General features: G+C 40.6%; 1 protein-coding gene across 2 annotated transcripts in view; it reads right to left on the reverse strand.

The window, feature by feature from the left end:
• Positions 1-3022, reverse strand: part of EXOC4 (exocyst complex component 4) — a 679809-nt gene extending 676787 nt beyond the window's left edge. Inside the window, exon 1 of one of the 2 annotated variants that reach the window (XM_037049172.1) lies at positions 2861-3020. In XM_037049172.1, coding sequence (XP_036905067.1) covers positions 2861-2946 — 86 coding nt within the window. In that variant the 5' untranslated portion in view covers positions 2947-3020. Of the gene's footprint in view, positions 1-2860 lie in introns of both variants that reach the window. The other variant, XM_037049173.1, reaches the window with a different exon arrangement.
• Positions 3023-19595: the final 16573 nt, after the last annotated feature.

Raw genomic sequence — 19595 nt, forward strand, 5'->3', positions numbered from 1 at the left:
AAAATGTCAAGAGTACCAAGAAACTCTGCAAACCACATTTGACACATTTGATCAGTCACAGCACCTTCTCCATACACTGCACATACACATTTTTTTAATGCACGCTGATCTGACAGCTGTCACAACAGAAACCAAGAAAACTGTTTCGAATCAAGTTAAACACAACTAAGCGCTACTACAGCCATCGACCGGAAAAAAAGCCAGGGATTTTTTTGGCCAACCCAATATAAATAACATATAACATTATGTTTACTTAAGGTATAAAACATGATTGATGTGTATGTTGCAATATGATTACCATAGTAAGTTACCACTTAACGTTATCACTTAACGTTATAATTTTTTTCTTGTAATGAAAAAATTTAAGACCTACTCCCTTAGCAACTACATTCCCCATTCTGTTCCCTAAAGAACTCACTCCGACTCTCCTCCCACCCAAACACCAAAGTAACACTACAATCCTCTCATTCAAAGCTACTGTTTATGAAATTTAAACCACTGGGCATGTTCAAAAGCACACCAGGGAGGAACACAACAAGGAGACAGAATAATAACACCCTCACTCCAACCCCAAAGTTTTCCTTTGACCCAAAGAAATGAAATACAAACATCAACACTCTGACATCAACAACATCCCTCTTAAAAAGGTCACAGATAAACACGAACCCCAATCCTTACCAAATGTGTCCACTGTGCTAGGTGTGGACACTCCATTTATATCATGCTGCTCACAAATATGACAAAGTAAGTGTTGTTCAAATAGCCTGAGGTGGTCAAAGACAAGGAAGAAAAAAGAAAACAGTAACATGCAGAGGTCGAAGTAGAAAATGCCTAGGTCTAAATCATGGTGATACTGTGAAAGTAATATACACCAGCATAAGAAATGGACGGATAACCACAGATCACACTCCACACCATGCAGTTTCCCTGGGAGAACACAAAAGCAACCATAAGCAATGTATGTTTCTGAATCAGTATCAGGGAAAAAAATGCTTTAGTTTTTTTAATGCTTTTTTCAAATACAGGACATTTAGGGTAATTGAACTGCATTCAATAAAATTGGTATAGTATGAAAGAAATAGATAAAGCCTATGGAAGGATAAGAACACCTGTGAAATGTTACAATTTATATAGCTGCTAATACCCCTAATTCTGCACTCCACTGGAAATAATTACTCTTCCTCCTGGAATCCCATCACATTCCATCTGTCCCTTCTAGCCTTACGTCACAGTTTTTACTTATATATTTTATCCCTCAAATATAGCCTACTATATAACATATTGTAAATATAGTGTACTATAATATCGTAAGTATACAGTCCACTGTAACATCATGTCAGACTAGTCTTTGCAAAACTCAGGGCATCCACTTACTCATTCAATAGATATCTCCAAAGGCCCTGACTGGTGTGGCTCAGTGAGTTAGCAAAGCGAAAGTTCACAGGTTTCATTCCCAGGCAGGGCACATGCCTGGGTTGCAGGTTCCACCCCCTGGTCAGGACATGTGTGAAAGGCAATCAATGGATGCTTCTCTCCCTCTCTTTCTCCCTCCCTTCCCCTCTCTCTAAAAATAAATAAATAAAATCTTTTAAGTAAGTATTTCCGAAGTACATATAAGTGCCAGGAGCATACTACTACAAACGGGCAATAAATATGTACTGTCCAAATGAATGTTCACTGCAAGGCAGAAAAACATAAACCAGTTCAAAGAAGAGCCCAAAGAAATCATGTATTATATTTCCACAGGGGATTAGGTCGGGAAGCTACAAATATTCTAATATCATGAAACACCTACGCTACCTGTGTATTGTCCCTGAAAGAAAGGTGTCCACAACAGAACAGCGTTTCCTGTGCATGGCCTACCAAGAATCTTAAGAATTTCCATACTGAGAATTATCATTTTAATCCTTTAAAATTATTTTGTAATAGTGATTAATATGCCATAATGTTAAACTAGAAATCCCTAAATAACACGCACAAGATGGGTCTTTATCAGTATGGGGATGTTCATTCACTCGAGAGCTTATTAACTACCAGACACTACTAGGCCTGGGTTTTAAAAAGATCAGGACATTCCAAGAGCCCTCCAAGAACTCAACCAAAAGTTTGGCACAGGTTGGGGGAGGGGGGCGGAGGCGGGGGGAAAAGAGGGGCATTCCCGTTTTATTTTAGGGAAAATGCCTGAGTTGAAATTGAAATGTCAACAACGTAAAAACGTGTCATATTTCATTCAAGTGTTTTTAGTTACTCTCACTATCATCTTAATGTTACTTGAAAGGGTTCTTCCATCTCAATTTATTTCACTTAAAAGAAAACATAAAAGGCCGACCACTCCCACCATTTATATTCTGGTAAAATAATATGCATAGAGAATAACTTGAAATTTGTTTCTTTTCTTTCTTTCTTATTTTTGTTTTTTGGAACAGACCGGGCTAGGAAGGCAGAGTAACAATCGAAAACGGACGTGTGCCTTCAGACCCCAGCTCACTACGGGCTCTTGCACGTGACGCTGTGGCCATTCACAGGTGGCCACCTTCCCCGGGGAGCCCAGCAGAAGGCCACCGACAAATCAACCTGGTAGGAACAAATGACCACACCTGGCGTTCTCTGCCAAGCCCCGAAGGGTGAGAGTGCTCTTAGGGCCGGGCACCCTACAGAAAAGACAGAGGCGGGGCTCCTCCCTCTCGCTCAATCCCAGAGAGAAGGGGGGGGGTCTGTGGGAGACCCTGGGTGGGCTCAGAGGAGGCAAGGGGGGAAAGGAAGGGTCAGCAGGGTGGAACCCAGCTCACCCTCCTCCCTGCCAAAGCGGAGGTCGAGCCGCTGCCCGCTGCCCCCTGTCCCCTGACCCTGCCTCCCTCACCTGATGACAGAGATGAGCAGCCCCGAAGGGTCTTTGCTTTTGCTGACAGTGCTTCTGTACTTCCCACCAGCTGCTTCTGCCGCCATCTTGGTATCGGGCGGAGAGCCCGCGGCTTGGAATGAACCAAAGGCAACGGGAACTCGGTGACTGACCTCTCTGAGAGCCCACCAATGGGAGAAGAGAAGTTCTGTGAACTTCTCACAGAACTCCAGTCGCCAGAGTGAGGGGGCGGGACCCAAGCAGCGCGTTTCGAGGGCCGACGCGCCTCCCTCTAAGCACTCTGGGAATTGTAGTTTTCCTTCCGCGGCTCGTGGGCGCGGGGGAAGCCAAACCAGGGGCTGCATGGTGAAGTCTCCTAATGAGTGTCTTGCTTATATTTATTTATTCTGATCTTGGGCTCTTTTGTTTCCTTGTATTTAGAATTATATCAATTTTAAGTCAATTTTACCTCATGATGCTGATGTCTGTGTGTTGTAGGGGTGTATTTAAGTGGGGTGGGGTCTATGCTTGGTATCTGTGGACAAAATTTTACTTCGAACACAGTATTTTTTTAACCTAGTAAAATACGAAAATGTACGCAGATAGATTGCCTTTCTTCCATATTCTGTAAAACTCAGTGTTTTACATTTGTTTCATGTGGGTTCAATCATTTTCCAGTGTCCCTATATTCCCAGACAATCCTAAAAAACTTGCACTCAGGAACACATAAATGGGTATTGATAAAGAAAAGACCGAAAAAACGAAATCAAAACTAACCAGATTGCAAATTCCTTTTCTTCCCAGCTAAATAAAATATGGATAGTAATAATGTGCATGTGTGCTTTATTAATATTTTTACTGGTAAGTTTTCATATTTCCTGCATTTGACTTTATTGGATTAGTCATTCAGAAGATGAAGTGAACAAATACCGAAGATGAGAATGTGTATGGAAAGTGGACAAATCAAGAAACAAAAAGAAAAATAAATATGGAGAAGGAGGGAAAGAGGTGATCTGCTTAATAGCAGCAAAGATTAAGAACTTGGGAGATGAATAGAGACCAAACTCACGGGTCCTGGAGTGTTGAAGCAGGAAGCATGCAGCACACCAACAAACTTCATTAAACAGATATTGTGCTGGTCGAAGCTCATACTGATTTTTTACATCAGTTGGAATTATTTATTTTTATTTAAAAGTGTTCGTAGCCTTTAGCCCAATAATTCCAGTTCTAAGGTCTTTGTTCCTGAAGAAACAGAAATACAGAAAAATACTAAAAATTTGAAACAACATAGAAATATTAAATATAGAACATTCATATAAGGATATAACAAATAGCCACTGGAAATCATCATTTTAATGATCATTAATGAAAAGAAGATTTTCATGGTATAAGCACAAAAAAATAAATAACACATATATATATATAAAGATAGATAATTGGACCTAGTGGCCAAGAATACCAGCGGTAGTGGGGGAAAAAAAATACCATGATCATCTCAGTTAATGAAGAAAAGCTTTTGAGAAAATCCAACACACTTTTCATGATGAAACACTCAGGAAACTAAAAATAAGAGAAAAGTTCTTCAACATCCTGAAGGATATTTATTTTTAAAGCAGCTAATATCATACTCTAGTGAAAAACTGAAAATTCCCAGCTATGATGAGACACAAAACAAGAATGCCCACTTTTGCCACTTTCCTTCAAAAAATTACTGGAAATGCTGGCTACAGCACTTATGCAGGGAAATAATAAAAGACATTCAAATTGGAAAGGAAGAAGTAAAACTATCTCTTTTGTAGACAATGTGGTTTCACATAAGAAAATCCTAAAGAATTTTTTCAACACTGTAGAGTTAAATGAATTCATCAAGGTTACAGGTTACAGTATCAAGGGAAAAAATCAATAGTGTTTTTTTATATACTAGCAATGAACAATCCAAAAAGGAAATTAACAAAATTCTATTTACAATAGCATCAAAAAGATTAAAATACTTAGGAATAACTTTAACCATGGAGGTGAAAGATTTACACACTAAAAACTACAAAACATGCTGAAATAAATTGAGGAAGACCTAACCAAATGAAAGGCATCTTGTGTTCATAAATTGGAACACTTAATATCATTAAGATGTCAATACTTCCTAAAACTATTCTACAAATTCAATGCAATCCTATGAAAATTCCAGTGGCCTTTTTCACAGATTTTTAAAAAAACTGACTCTAAAATTCAAATTCATAGGAATTTCAAGGAGCCTCAAATAGCCGAAACAATCTTGAAAAACAATAAATTTAAAGGGCTTAGACTTCTTGATTTCAAAACTTACTGAAGAACTCCAGTAGTCAAAAGTGTGGTACTTGCAATAAAGATTAAAAAACATACATAAATAGAATATAATTGATAGTTCGGAAATAAACACTTAGATCTATGATCAGTTGATTTTCTATAAGGGTGCCAATATCATTCAATGGGTAAAAAATAGTCATTTCAACAAGTGATGCTGAGAAAACTGGATATCCGCATGCAATACAATGAAGTTGGACCCTCTTTTAATCCATTCAGTTTGCTATAACAAAATATCATGTACTAGATAATTTATAAACAACAGAAATATATTTCTCACAGTCCCAGAGCTTGGGAAGTCTAAGATCAAGGTGCCAGCGCAGCTGTGTTCTGGTGAAGTCCCTCTTTCTGGTTGTCAGTGATTTTTACTATATCTTTACATGATGGAAGGGGCTAACTCAGTCAGGTCTCCTTCAGAAGAACACTAATCCTGTTCATCTCCCAAATGTCCCAACTCCTAAGACCATTACCTTTGCAGGTTTGGATTCAACATATGAAATTTGGGGTGGACACATTCAGACCTCACACCAAATGCAAAATTTAACTTAAATCAAAGGCCTAAATATAAGATATGAAACTCTTAAAAGAAAACATAGGGGTAAATTCTTACAACCTTAGATCTGACAACTGATTCTTATCCGTGACACCAAAAACGTGAGCCACAAAAAGGAAAATAGATAAGTTGGACTTCATCAAAATTTAAAACATTTGTGCATCAAAGGACACTATCAAGAAAGTAATAAGACCCACACAGCAATATTTTCACCAGTATGTCCCCTAGAGCAAGGGACATAAAGGAGAGAATAAACAAACGGGATCTCATCAAAATAAAAAGCTTCTGCATAGCTAAAGAAAACAGCATTAAAATGAAAAGGGAACCAACTGTATGGGAAAACATATTTGCCAGTGATACCTCAGACAAGGATTTAATCTCCAAAATCTATGAAGAACTCACAAGACTCCACTCCAAGAAGACAAACAACCCAATTAAAAAATGGGCAAAGGACTTGAACAAACACTTCTCCAAGGAGGACATACAGAGGGCCCAAAGACATATGAAAAAATGCTCAGTGTCACCAGCCATCAGAGAGAAGGAAATTAAAACCACAATGAGATACCACTTCACACCGGTCGGAATGGCCATCATACACAAATTGACAAACAAGTGTTGGAGAGGATGTGGAGAACAGGGAACCCTAGTACACTGTTGGTGGGAATGCAGACTAGTGCAGCCACTGTGGAAAACAGTATGAAATTTCCTCAGAAAACTAAAAATGGAACTGCTTTTTGACCCAGCAATTCCACTGCTAGGATTATACCCCGAGAACCCTGAAACACCAATTAAAAAGAACCTATGCACCCCGATGTTCATAGCAGCACAATTTACAATAGCCAACTGTTGGAAGCAACCTAAGTGCCCATCAGTAAATGAATGGATCAAAAAACCATGGTACATTTACACAATGGAATAATACACATTGTGGAAGAAGGAACTCCTGCCCTTTGCAACAGTATGGATGGAACTAGAGAGCATTATGCTAAGTGAAATAAGCCAGGCAGTGAGGGACAAATACCATATGTTCTTACCTATAAGTGGAACCTAATTAACAAAACAAACAAGCAAGCAAAATATAACCAGAGGCATTGAAATTAAGAATGAACTGACAGCCCTGGCTGGAGTGGCTCAGGGGATTGAGCGCCAGCCTATGAACCAAAGGGTCACTAGTTTGATTCCCAGTCAGGGCATATGCCTGGGTAGGTCCCCAGTAGGGGGCGCATGAGAGGCAACCACACATCGATCTTTCTCTCCCTTCCCCTATTTCTAAAAATAAATAAATACAATCAAAGAAAGAAAGAAAGAGAGAACAGTAACCAGAAGGAGGTGGGGGGTGATAATGGGGGGAAAAGAGAAAGGTTTTCAGGAACATGTACAAAGGACACATGGACAAAACCAAGGTGGGGGAGAATCAATGGTGGGAAATGGGGATGGCTGGGGTGGGGGGAGTGGTGAGGGGAAAATGGAAACAACTGTACTTGAACAGCAATAAAAAATGAGGAAAAAATAATAAGGCCGCCCAAAGAATGTGAAAAAAATATATGCAAATCATATATCTGATAAGAGTTGTTGTCCAACATATGGAAAGAATTCTTACAACTCAACAGCAAGAAACAAAAACTCCAATTTAAAACTGGCCCCTGGAGTTGAACAGACATTCCTCCACAGGAGATATACACATGCTCAACACATACATGAAAAGCTGCTCAACAACTTTAGTCATTAGGGAAATCACAATGAGATACCACTTTGTATGCATTAGTATGAATATAATTTTAATGGAAAATAATATTAGCAAGAATGTGAAGAAATTGGGAACCTCGTGCATTGCTGGTGGGAATGTAAAACGGTACAGCCTCTGTGGAAAACAGTTCAGTGATTTCTCAAAAAGTTGAACATAAAATGACCAAATAATCCAGCAATTCCACTCATAGGGATATATCCAAAAGAATTTAAAATAAGTGCTCAAAAAATATATATGCACAAATGTTTACAAACAACACTGTTTACAACAAAAGATAGAAACAACTCAAATGTCCATCAGTGGATGAATTGGTATAATACGCGGTATATGATAAAGGTATAAACAAAATGTGACGTATTCGCACAATGGAATATTGTTCAGCCATAAAAGGGGATAAAATACTGATGCATGCCACAGTCTTGACGAACCTTGAAAACATTACATCAAGTGAAAGACGCCAGACACAAAAGGCTACACAGTGTATGATTCCATCTATAGAAAATCTCTGGAATAAGTGAATTCATACAGACAGAAAGCAGATCAGCAATTCCCAGGAGTTGAGAGAAGGTGGGAATAATGACTGCTTTAGAGACACAGGGTTTCTATTTGAGATGATGAAAATGTTATGGAACATGATAATGGTCATGGTTGCACAGGTCTGTGAATTAAAGGCCACTGAATGATATATTAAAATGGTAAATTTTATGTGATGTGTATTTTACCACAATACAAAAAAATAAACAATGCAGACTGAATGGAAAGATTGACTAGATTTAACCCCAGCTCTCCACTTAATGGCTAGGTTACCTTAGGTGAGTTTTTCAACCTTCACGTGCTTCCGTTTCATCTGTAAAGTGGGTGACAGCGGTACCTCCCTTGGAAGGTTATTGTGAGACTGTGTGAGACATGCTTTTTCAGCTATTATCACTCAAGTGTGATGCCAATTTTGTTTAAAATACACCGCTGTGGAATGTATGAAGTTCGCTTGAGGAGCAAGAATATGGGTGATTTTTTTTATTGTTTACACTCTTTTATTTTTTCAAACTTTCCATAAATAGATATTACTTTTATAAACAGAAATAAAACATTTCATAAAAGCAAAGATTGGACAGGAATCAAAACAATGGGCTACTTTTATCACAAACTGGAAATGCAATGACGTGATAATTAGATCCACACACCCCAATTAAACCTTAATTGGATAAACTCGTTTTGTTTCTCTGTTCCACTTTTTTCACATCCCGCCTCAGGAAACCTTACACACTGCACTTTTCATCTTCAGGTGACAGACATACCCTTTCACATTGCTTCTATTCTAGGTGACCTTCCAAACTAACTCCAAATCTTCATCAAACTGTGAATGACGAAAAAAAAAATAGAGACTGCCTTAGGGCGGAGGTGTCAACTCATTTTCACTGGGAGCCACATCAGCCTCTCCGTTGCCTTCAAAGGGCTGAAATAATTTTAGGACTGTATAAATGTAACTATTCCTTAACTGTTATGGAGTTGAAATTACACTCAACCCTTTGAAGGCAACCATGAAGCTGATGTGGCCCCCAGTGAAAATGAGTTTGACATGCCTGCCTTAGTGGGTCTGCTCATTTGTAACCTTTAACCCTCAACCACAGATGCCCAAACTCCCCAGGCTACAAAAACAGCTAAAGTTCATGCTGATGTGAGAGATTAATCATAGACTTCTCTGTGTGGAGGAGTTGACATGGGATACAGGGAAATTAAGGAAATGAGCATAAACCACAGCATCTACTCAATGCCCACAGAATAAGAGTGGAAGTGCCTCAGATATTTCGATGGGAAATAAGCAAGGAAGCCTAGGGTAAGTATAGCAGTCCTCAAGAATGTGTTGGTTATAACTGAGTTGGATTAAAAAAGAAAAAAGAGTAGAGACTTAAACACCTGAAGAGGATGTGAAGGGTCCTACAGACAGGTTAAGGTGCAAAGTGAAAACATGCATTCTAAGTTAAGGGGATAATTTCACTAGAATAAAGGATTCATGGAGACGTGGTGTCATAGGAGATGCATGGACATCTGCTCAGAAAGAACCTTGAACCCTATTGCTAACCTTGAACCCCACGGCCAGGCTTCCATATGTCTGTGCAGCGAGGGTGAGGAGCAGTGCATGCTCAGGTCTTGTTTTATACTGTGTATCATGTTGTAAACCAGGGCAGACTTTCTTATTATTACCTTTGTAAATATACCCAGAGGCCCTTAAAGGCATGGGAACATCCAATTAAATGAAAATGCTTTGATCTTTTTGGATGAGAGGTTCTGTCTGTATCCAAGGTATTGATATTCTTATTATTGTGGATAAACGACATGTGAGAGTCAGGCCAGCTCAGCAGCAGGATTGCTTCTCTGAGATTCATAAAACCATGCTAGGCCGGGTGTCTACAGGAATCCGACGCAGTCCCAGGGGATTTGAAAAAGACTGTCTCATAATAGCAACAAAGTGGGAAGAACTCTGGAAAAGGAGGTATTTCAAGCCTCCATTAACATTTCCTGGTTGCAAGAGTCAGCTCATCTAAGATATAAAAAAAAATGTGCTTAGGCATGGCTGAGTAAATCAAGGCATAGAATATAGATTATGAACTGAAGGAAAAAGTTAATGATGCTTTCATCATGGGAAAAAGCAACTGTTTTATTTAATCAGGATCATAAATTTTATTTCAGCTACTTAAATTACTTCACTTTAAATAAATCTTACATAAATATGAGCTTATTTTAAGGTGTGCACACATTGTATTTTATTTGGAGAGAAATTTATAAGTAACTCACAATAGGCTGTACCTCTCTCGCTGGTTGCTTTTGTTTTCCATGTTCTTGGTACCTGGTTCAGCCTATGTGGCCTGACTGAGAAATTGTGGTTTAATGTTCATGTTGCTTTTGAGCTCCTGAGTGTTTTAGGAGGTTGGCCAAGAATAGTACTTAATAGTATTATTCAATAATAAAAGGTAACTTTGTTGAAAGGAACTGTCCTTTGTTTCTGTTGGACACAAGTCTCTGACTGCTGGTAGCTCAGCCAGTAGCTCCCTCCAAAATTCTCTTCCAGATTCCATCATTCAAAAGACACTGAGTGCACATAACGTCCCAGGCACTACATTATAGCCAAATACCTTCTGGACATCCCACCCAGATTTCCAACCAATGCCCGCACCTGCACCTGCAGCCATTTTTCCTCTCCCCTTCGCATCCCATTGGCTTCCCCACTAAGTTTGCTGTTTCAATAAATGGCTCAAAAATCTATTGAGTGAAAATATAACCTACAGAATGGGAGGAAATATTTGCAAGATCTGATGCGTCTAGTATCCGGAAAATATACTCTTAGAACTCAGCAACAAAAAGGCAAATAATTCAACTTGTGTTATTTTTTCATTGCCTTTAGAGAGATAGGAAGGTAGGGACCAGGGAGGGGAAGAGAGAGAGAACATCGATGTGAGGGAGAAACATCAATTGGTTGCCTTTTCCTAATGCGGCTTGACCAGGAATCAAACCCACAACCTTTCGGTCTATGGGATAATGCTCCAACCAAACGAGCCACACTGGCCATGGAGAAATAATCCAATTTTATGAAATAACAAAGGATCTGAATAGATATTTTTCCAAAGGAGATATAAAAATGGCCAGCTTGCACATTGAAAAGATGCCCAACATCATTAGTCATTAGGGAAAAGCATACAAAAATCCCAACAAGATATCACTTCACATCCACTAGGATGGCTGTAACTTTTTAAAAATCTTCACCCGAGGATATGTTTATTGATTTTAGAGAGAGAAGAAGGGAGAGAGAGAGAAAAAAAATCAATGTGAGAGAAAAATATCAATGTGGTACATCCCACACACACCCCAACTGGGGATTGAACCTGCAACCTAGGTATGTGCCCTGGCCAGCATCGAACCCACAACCTCCTGGTGTACGGGATGAGCTAGACAACCAAATGAGCTATACCTGGCAAGGGCTATAATTTTTTTAAAAAGGAAAATAGCATGTGTTGCCAAGTATGTGGAGAAATGAAACCATTGCATATTACCCGTGAGACTATAAAACAGCCCAGCTGCCGTGGAAAACAGTTTGCTGGGTCCTCAAAAAGGTAAACATAAAATTACCATATGGCCCAGCAATTATCCTTGTAGGCACTTGTGCAAAAAAGTGCTATCACAATATTCAAAAGGTAAAAACAACCTTAATGCCCATGGGTGGTCCTCTCTGTTAAAGATATTCCATTCATTAAATGGAGTGCTACTCACACATCAGGAGGAATTAAGTCCATTCTACAATGTGGACGAATCTCAGAAATATTATTCTGAGTGAAAGGAGCCAGACACCCAAGGTCACCTGTTGTGGGATTCCTTTTATATGAAATATTCAGATGAGGTAATTCCAAAGAGAGAGAAAGCGGTGGTTCCCAGGTGCCAGGGGGAGGCAAGTATGAGCAATGACTGCTTTACAGGTACAGAGTTTCCTTCGGAGATGATGAAAATGTCCTGGGCCTGGGCAGTGCTGCCTAGTGCAGCAAATGTATTAAATGTCACTGAATTGTATGCTTTACACTAAATAAGTGCATGCTATAAACGTCTCCTTAAAAGTCTATACACATGACATTTGCATATGGAAATAAAAGAATATCTGGCATACGTGGGACATTTTAGGTAGAAGGAGAGATGATAGATAGATTCCAAGTGAAGTCCTTGAAGATACCATTGAGCTGGACACCCAACGATAAATTTGACCTGCCGCCTTCTCGGCAACCCCACTCTCATAGCCTAAGCATCATCCCTCCTCTCAACCCTTTCAATAGCTTCCCATGTTACCTTTGCTCTTACTCTGCCCTCATTCCAGTCTCCCCACCACACTCGTTGAAATCCATCAGTTCAAACGTGGTATGCACCGTGCTGTGGCTTTTGCTGACACGCAGCTGTTCTGTGAAGTTTGCGTATCAGCTGATGACTTAGTGATCAAACTGGGGCAGTGCTGTGTGCATTTAGGATTGTAGAAGGTCTTTCTGTTATGCATTATACCAAATCTACTGGGATAATTTCATTATTGCATTATTCCAATCATACAGTGGTATGAGTGGAAATTAAGACTTCACATGGTTTTTATACGTTGTAATATTCCTTCAACTAAATCTCTCCTCTGACCAAAAAAAGGAAGAAATCTAACCTTTCACCTTTGCTTTCAAAACCTCCAAGGAGCCCTGGCTGATGTGGCTCAATTGTTTGGAGTGTCATCCTCACACCAAAAGATTGAGGGTTCCGCCTTGGCTGGTGTAGCTCAATGGATTGAGGGCAGGCCGGTGAAGCAGAGGGTTGCCAGTTCAATTCCCAGTCAGGGCACATGCCTGGGTTGCAGGCCAGGTCCCCAGTGGGGGACCCATGAGAGGCAACCACACATTGATGTTTCTCTCCCACTCTTTCTCCTTCCTGTGTCCTCTCTCTAAAAATAAATAAATAAAATATTTTTAAAAAGACTGAGGGTTCGATTCCCGGTCAGGGCATATACCTAGGTTGCCAGTTTGATCCTCCATCAGGGTGGGTATGGAAGGCAACCAATCAATGTCTCCTCTCACCAATGTCTCCCTCTCTCTCTTTGTCTCTTTCTGTCTCTCTTTTCCACCCTTCCTCTCCCTCTAAAATCAAAAACATATCCTCAGGTGAGGATTAAAAAATGTATATATATAGTGTGTGTGGAATGAGCACAGACACAAAAGAATTCTGCATAATTTTATCTGTATAAAGTTTAAAAGCAGGCAAAATAAACTATGCCATCCATCAAGATAGTGGTTACCTTCTAGGTAAGTGAGACCGGTAGCAGTTGGTGGGGAGGGGTGCTGGTAATGTTCTCCTTCTTGATTAGTTGTTGGTTACATACACATTAACTTTATCTACAACTTATATATTTTTCTATTCGATTTTACTAGTATGTTTGAAGATAACAACAATGCATTGTCAAATGTATTATTCCCTTCTCCAAATGTGAACATATATACTGAATTTGTATATATTCTGAACATATTCTGCTTACATACACACTATATATCCTTGGAAGAACATAGAAAGCTGATAACATGATAATCCTGGTTACCTCTCATGAGCGAAATGGTGGTTGAAGTGGAGGGTTGTGTTTTTAAATTTTTGAATCATACTCAGCATTATGTATTCAAAAATAATAATGTAAATATATTATTACAATGAGCTTTACCCAGCATAACCCACACTGCTGTCAGACTTTCCTAGTTTCAGTGTTCTGGCTTTTTCTGACCGTGTTTACTTTTGTCACGAGTGCCTTGCACGGCACAGTGCTCACACTCAGTTCTGCACGCGCAGCCCGTGGCCTATCCGCATCTGTGTGAGAAACCCTACGGCATTCCACTCTTCCGCTCCCAGTCACCCTTTCTTAAGCATTCTCTACGCATGTTCCATTTCGGTCTCCAAAAATCTTCTCGGATATTTCATTGGCAACTCTGGCACGGTTTTTCAGAGTTCCTAGGCACAGTTCATTTACCTTTACACACTCAAAAGCTTAAAAGTAACTTAATTAAATGATTGCTCAAAATCCCATCCAATGTCTTGATTATGTAAATAATCTCTCAGAAGCACCACTCTCATAAACACTCGTAGGCACTAAGTAAATGCAAAATATTTGACTTTATAGGTTTGTGAAATTTCCACACTCAATTTCAAAGACATCAAGTAAACGAATGCTCACATATGCACACAATCGTTAAAAAACAGTCACACCCACCTGTTACTTGTCTAATGCCAACATTTTTAAATTAGTAAGTATGCTTTGCACATGAGCACTGACTGCTGGGTTCTTTGGCTCGAGTAACCATGTACAAAATGTTCTCTTCTTTGGGAAAACATAAATAATAAGAGTTTTATATATGATAGATTAGTATATGTGTATAAAAGCAAAATGCAGAAAATTACGGGAATGTGTAACAGGACAACTTAATACCTTAAAGCGTAAAAACCGTTTAATAATAAACCTATGGAGTGACTTGGCAAAATATCAGAAATTCAAAATAATTTTTAAACAATCATCTCAGTAGACAGATGGGAGAAATAAAATAGAAACAGAGGAGGGGCATCGCAGGGAGAGCAATGGGGGAAAAATTGAGAAAACTGCAATTGAACAATTAAAAAAAAAAACAACAAGAAACAGAGTCATCTGGAATGTGCCTATTCAGGATTTTCATTATTTTAGTCCAGAAGTGATATTTAAAAAATTAAGAATAGCCGCGGTTCTGGAGGTCATCCGCAGCACCTGGAATTATGCCTTCAGGTGCGGCGCGGGCTGTGGGAGGTGCGGAGGGTGGGGCACGTGGTGGGGGGGCTCTATGCAGCAGCTCTTTACCAACAGCGCAGGGGCCCCTCCTGTGTCTGCAGAATCGCTTGCCACAGTTTCAGTTACCCACCATCATCCACCTTGACTGGAAAAGTAGAAATGGAAAATTCCAGAAATAAACAACTCACAAGTTTTAAATTGCAGGCCACTCTGGGAAGCGCCATGAAATCTCGCGCCATTTCACTCGGAATGTGACTCATCCCTCTGTCCGGCATCTCCACCCTGTAGGTGTCCCCTGCCCGTTAGTCACTTAGTAGCCATCTCGGTCATCAGATTCAGTCATCGTATCATGGTGTTTCTGTGCAGGTCACCCTCATTTTACTTCATAATGACCCCGAAGTCCAAGTGCTGGCGATTCACATACACAGAATCTGTAAAGTGTTTCTTTTAAGTGAAAAGGGAACGTTTTTGACTTAGAAAAAAAATCGTAAGCCTAGGTTGCTAAGATCTATGGTAAGAACAAATCTATCCATGAAATTGTGAAGAAGAAAAAATTCCATTCCACTTTTGCTGTTGCACCTCAAACTGCAAAAGTTACAGCCCCATGAATGATACGTGCTTAGTTAAGATGGAAAAGGCATTGAATTTGTGGGAGGCAGATGTGAACAGAAAATGTGTTTTGAATGATGGCAACCTGTTGTGCCAGAAAGCATTGAGCCTGTACAAAGACCTCAGCAAGGGGGTCCCCTGAAAAGTGTGACACCAGGTCATTCACTGCCAGCGAGAGATGGTTACACAGATTCAGAAATAGGTTTGGCATTTCATCACTTCACATCATCACAAGAAGAAGAATGGTGAGTGTGTTACGGGAGAAACTGGGTTCTTCTTGCTGACACGGCGAAGAGTTACAGGTCAGTGAGTCCATTAGGGTATGAGCGGGGTTTATTAGTGATACCTGCTCATGGAAGAGAACGGACCTTGCTGAGGTCGGGGTGAAAAAAAAAGGCATAGGTTCAGGGCATGGCAAGGTCAAGGTGGCAAGAGCAAGGGGGGCCAGAGGCTTCAGGTCCTTTGTTCTGAGGACTTACACTGTTGGCGGGATGGGGGTGAGGGAGTTACATATTGATTGGTGTGTAAAGGTGGTGCCAGCTTCCCCCGGGGAGATGTGACTAGCCAAATGTAGACATGTATGGGGGTTCTTTCCCTGATAGTGGAAACAGTACATAGAATTTCAAGGACTCCCCTCCTGCCTTCTAGGCCTTGGGATATTCGGGACATCCAGCAATCTTAGTAAGATTGTTACAGAAGCCAAGTCTCAAGGACTTGCCCCTCCTCCTGTACTGCCATAGTTTTGCTTGTGTTGTTCGGAATGCCTGGCAATCTTATCAGACCAGGCTCGGGACTGGTCTTCCTTTGCTTCTAGCCTCCTGTGTTAAGTTCTTTGTTAGACTGTAACGGCGAGGGCTCTGCCTTTCTTTATTTCTCCTCTGCCCCCTCGTTCCTGGCCGCTACCTGACACATACAGTTCAATAAGAAATTTTGAGCGAGAAGAGAGTGACCACATTCACATAACTTTTTTAAAAGATTTCGTTTATTTATTTTTAGAGATAGGAGAAGGAGGGGAGAAAGAGAGGGAGAGAAGCATCGATCAGTTGCCCCTCACACACATCCCAGCCTGGGACCAGGCCCACAACCCAGGTATTTGCCATGGCTGGTAATCGAACTGGCAACATTCTGCGTTGTGGGACAATGCTCAGCCAAGTGAGCCACACTGGTCAGGGCTCATAAAACTTGGATTACAGAATATTATTATAGTTTTTCTATTTTATTATTAGTTATCATTGCTAATCTCTTTTAAGTTAAACTTTATCGTAGGCATGTACACTATGTATAGAAAAATACATAGTATCTGTAGAGTTGAGTACTATCTGAGGTTTCAGGCATCCTCTGGGGCTCTGGGAGCACATCCCCCCTGAATAAAGTGGGGTTACTATTAATAGCATTTCAATATTAACCCTGTACTGGTGCATATCAGCAGAATGTGAGCCCTGTTCTAATCCTAATGACAATCCTAATCTTCCAAATAACAAGTGCTTGATATATATACTAGATCATGTTCTGTGATTTCTAAACATATTATCTCCAGTCCCTCTATGCTGTTTCTAGATTCTAAGAAGAACTGTGGGGCAGAACTAGTAACTGAATCACTTTAAACCTCCATGTTCACTCAAAGTGACTTTTTGGATGTAAAATCAAAATGCACTCTATGGACCTTAACGGGATCCTAGATTTTAAAAAGCAATAACAATAGCTATAAAAGACATTTTAAGGCAATTCTGGAATTTAAATATGGACAGTATATTATATCAATACTTTTTTCTTTGTCATGAGAGTATCGTGGTTATATACAAAAATGTCCATATTTTTAGGAAACTGTTGAAATATTTATGGGTAAAAAAATCATAATCTCTGCAGCATATTTTCAACTGGCTTAGACAAAAATAAAATATGTTTAAACAGATGAGCAGACGTGGCCAGATATTAGCCACTGGTACGTCTGTGTGTATAGATTGTCATCATTCTATTCTTTCAACTTCTTTGTATGTTTGGACACTTGAAAAATAATAGGTTGAGGGGAAATATAAAAGATATATGTGAAAAGGCATATTTATTGGCTATTTACTATATCACGGCCATGAGCTAGACAGAAGGAAAAGCAAAGCAAGTGCGAGAATGCTGCCCACTGTCGAGCCTCACACTGGCAAGTTGGGGGATAACACAGCACGGTGCGTGAGTACGCTCTGATTGGTCAATAGCACAGGGAGGAAAAGGATGCTGAATGGTACTACCCAGAAAGTGCCATGGTGCAGCTCAAAGCGGGACCTTGTATCACAGCAGCCAAGCAGAAAAAAATGCTCCCACCAGAGGGGGGATGAGACAGCTGTGGTCCCCACCATCTCAGGGACACGGTTTGCCCCAAAGCAGAAAGAGAGACCAAAGAGATTGAGGACGCCATGCACTCTGCACAGAATGAGGGATACTGCAGCGACAGACACCCAATATGGTAAAGAGTTGAGTGGGCAACTAAGCAAGCAGTGGGTGGAATTAATGACAGAGGGACAAACCTTCTGTAGAAAATACGTACTAAAGATTCAGTCTTTAGAGGTGGGGCTTTGACAGGCAAATGTATGTGCATTTGCAGTGAGAACATGGAAACATAAAAGAGGGCACAGACTAGACCAGAGTCATTCTCTTCAACCTACTGGTTAAGGCTGTTTACCAGGGCACTAGGAGAGAACGCTTAGAAAGGGATTTTTCTAAGTATTGTCATATTCAGATACCTGAAGCCAATGAACTCCATGTAGGTAAGTTCATATTCCCCTATTCTGGGCAGGTAAACAAGCTAAGCAACGCCCTTTGCAGGCTTTGATTTCTGTCTAGTATACAATGTTACTGCAACATGAGGGAAATCAAGAGCAGAGGTTTTACAAGATTGGAAGCTGGGAATGAGACTAGGAGAAACAGAACTGAGAGAGAGAGCAAGAAAGAAGAAAACCTTAATAGAAAACCCAGAGAGAGAATGTGGGAAGGAAGGAATTTGCTGACTCACACAGATTGTAAGTCACACAAGAGTAAGTGACTATGGGAAGTAAACACACATCGTTTTCACAAAGAGCTGCAGGGCATGAAAATTCTGCTCTCCCCACGGATTCGGCATTGTTCCTCCTACAAGGTGGAGTGCTCCCTGGCTGACCTCTCCTTCACAGCCATCAGCCCCACCTCCCATATCCTTCCATATCACTAAAATGAGAAAACATAAGCCTCAGCCTGCAGCAAATTGTAAGAGGCCTTGGCACATCACGTTGGTTTTGCATCAAATTTATTGCTGAATTTCACTGGCTTCTCCTAATCCGGTTTATTGCTGATTTTAATCTTGTTTGTTTTAGGCTTCTGAGCACCACTGCAAACTACCTAATACACTCTTTGCAGCCAGAGACCGTGTAAATAAAATGTATCATATTCCCATTACAATCACACTACATCACCCATACTAGGCAGCACCCATAGGTGGCCTACATTTTTAATTGTTTCCCCCCCAAAACTCAAAATTAATACAATGAATTTAGAAACTCCTCCACCTCTTATCACGGCAAGTAATTGAATCTTCCGTTATGATAATAAACCTTTTCGTCATGGCAAGCGCTCATTCCCAGAGGGCTTTGCTTTGCATGGCGCAGTCGTCAGGCAACGGTCCTGGAAGGGCAATGCGTGCTGCGTACTCAGATAATAGAGCTTTGTTATTTTGCTTTAGATCGCAGACCTAACAACCCTCTAACAACCCTTCCAGGCAGTAATCCGTGGCAACATGTGTCAAGGAAGCTCCATTTTCTGGGCAGAGAAGCAATTCCCGGTCTCTGGTGATAAGGATGTTCTTCTCTTTCTGGTAAATAGAAGGCGCCTTTCTTGTGGGAAATTGTATGGCCCGTTTTTAGGCAGAAAGGGGGAAGGCAGAGAAGTCTCGCTGCATCTGCTGTTTCTCCAGCGTCCAGCTGAAAGGAGTCGTTGGGCCCAAGGGGTCGGTTTGGGGTGTCACGCCCTGACGCCCTTCAGCAGGCTGGCTGGGCAGCCAGCACGTGCAGGGGTTGGGGAGGGGGTTCATAGAAGACCTTGCTGAACAGAAGGGTTGCCCCCAACAAGCGAAGGTGTGAAAAATCACTCATCAGTCCTCACGTCGTCGCCTTGGAAATCACCTCTGAACATAAAAATACAGATGAGGGGGCCGAGGACGATCAGCATCTGAGCAGCTCGC

The sequence above is a fragment of the Sturnira hondurensis genome, unplaced genomic scaffold, assembly GCF_014824575.4.
Source record: "Sturnira hondurensis isolate 20B ecotype Veracruz unplaced genomic scaffold, ASM1482457v3 Scaffold0006437, whole genome shotgun sequence".
NCBI classification, from domain to species: domain Eukaryota; kingdom Metazoa; phylum Chordata; class Mammalia; order Chiroptera; family Phyllostomidae; genus Sturnira; species Sturnira hondurensis.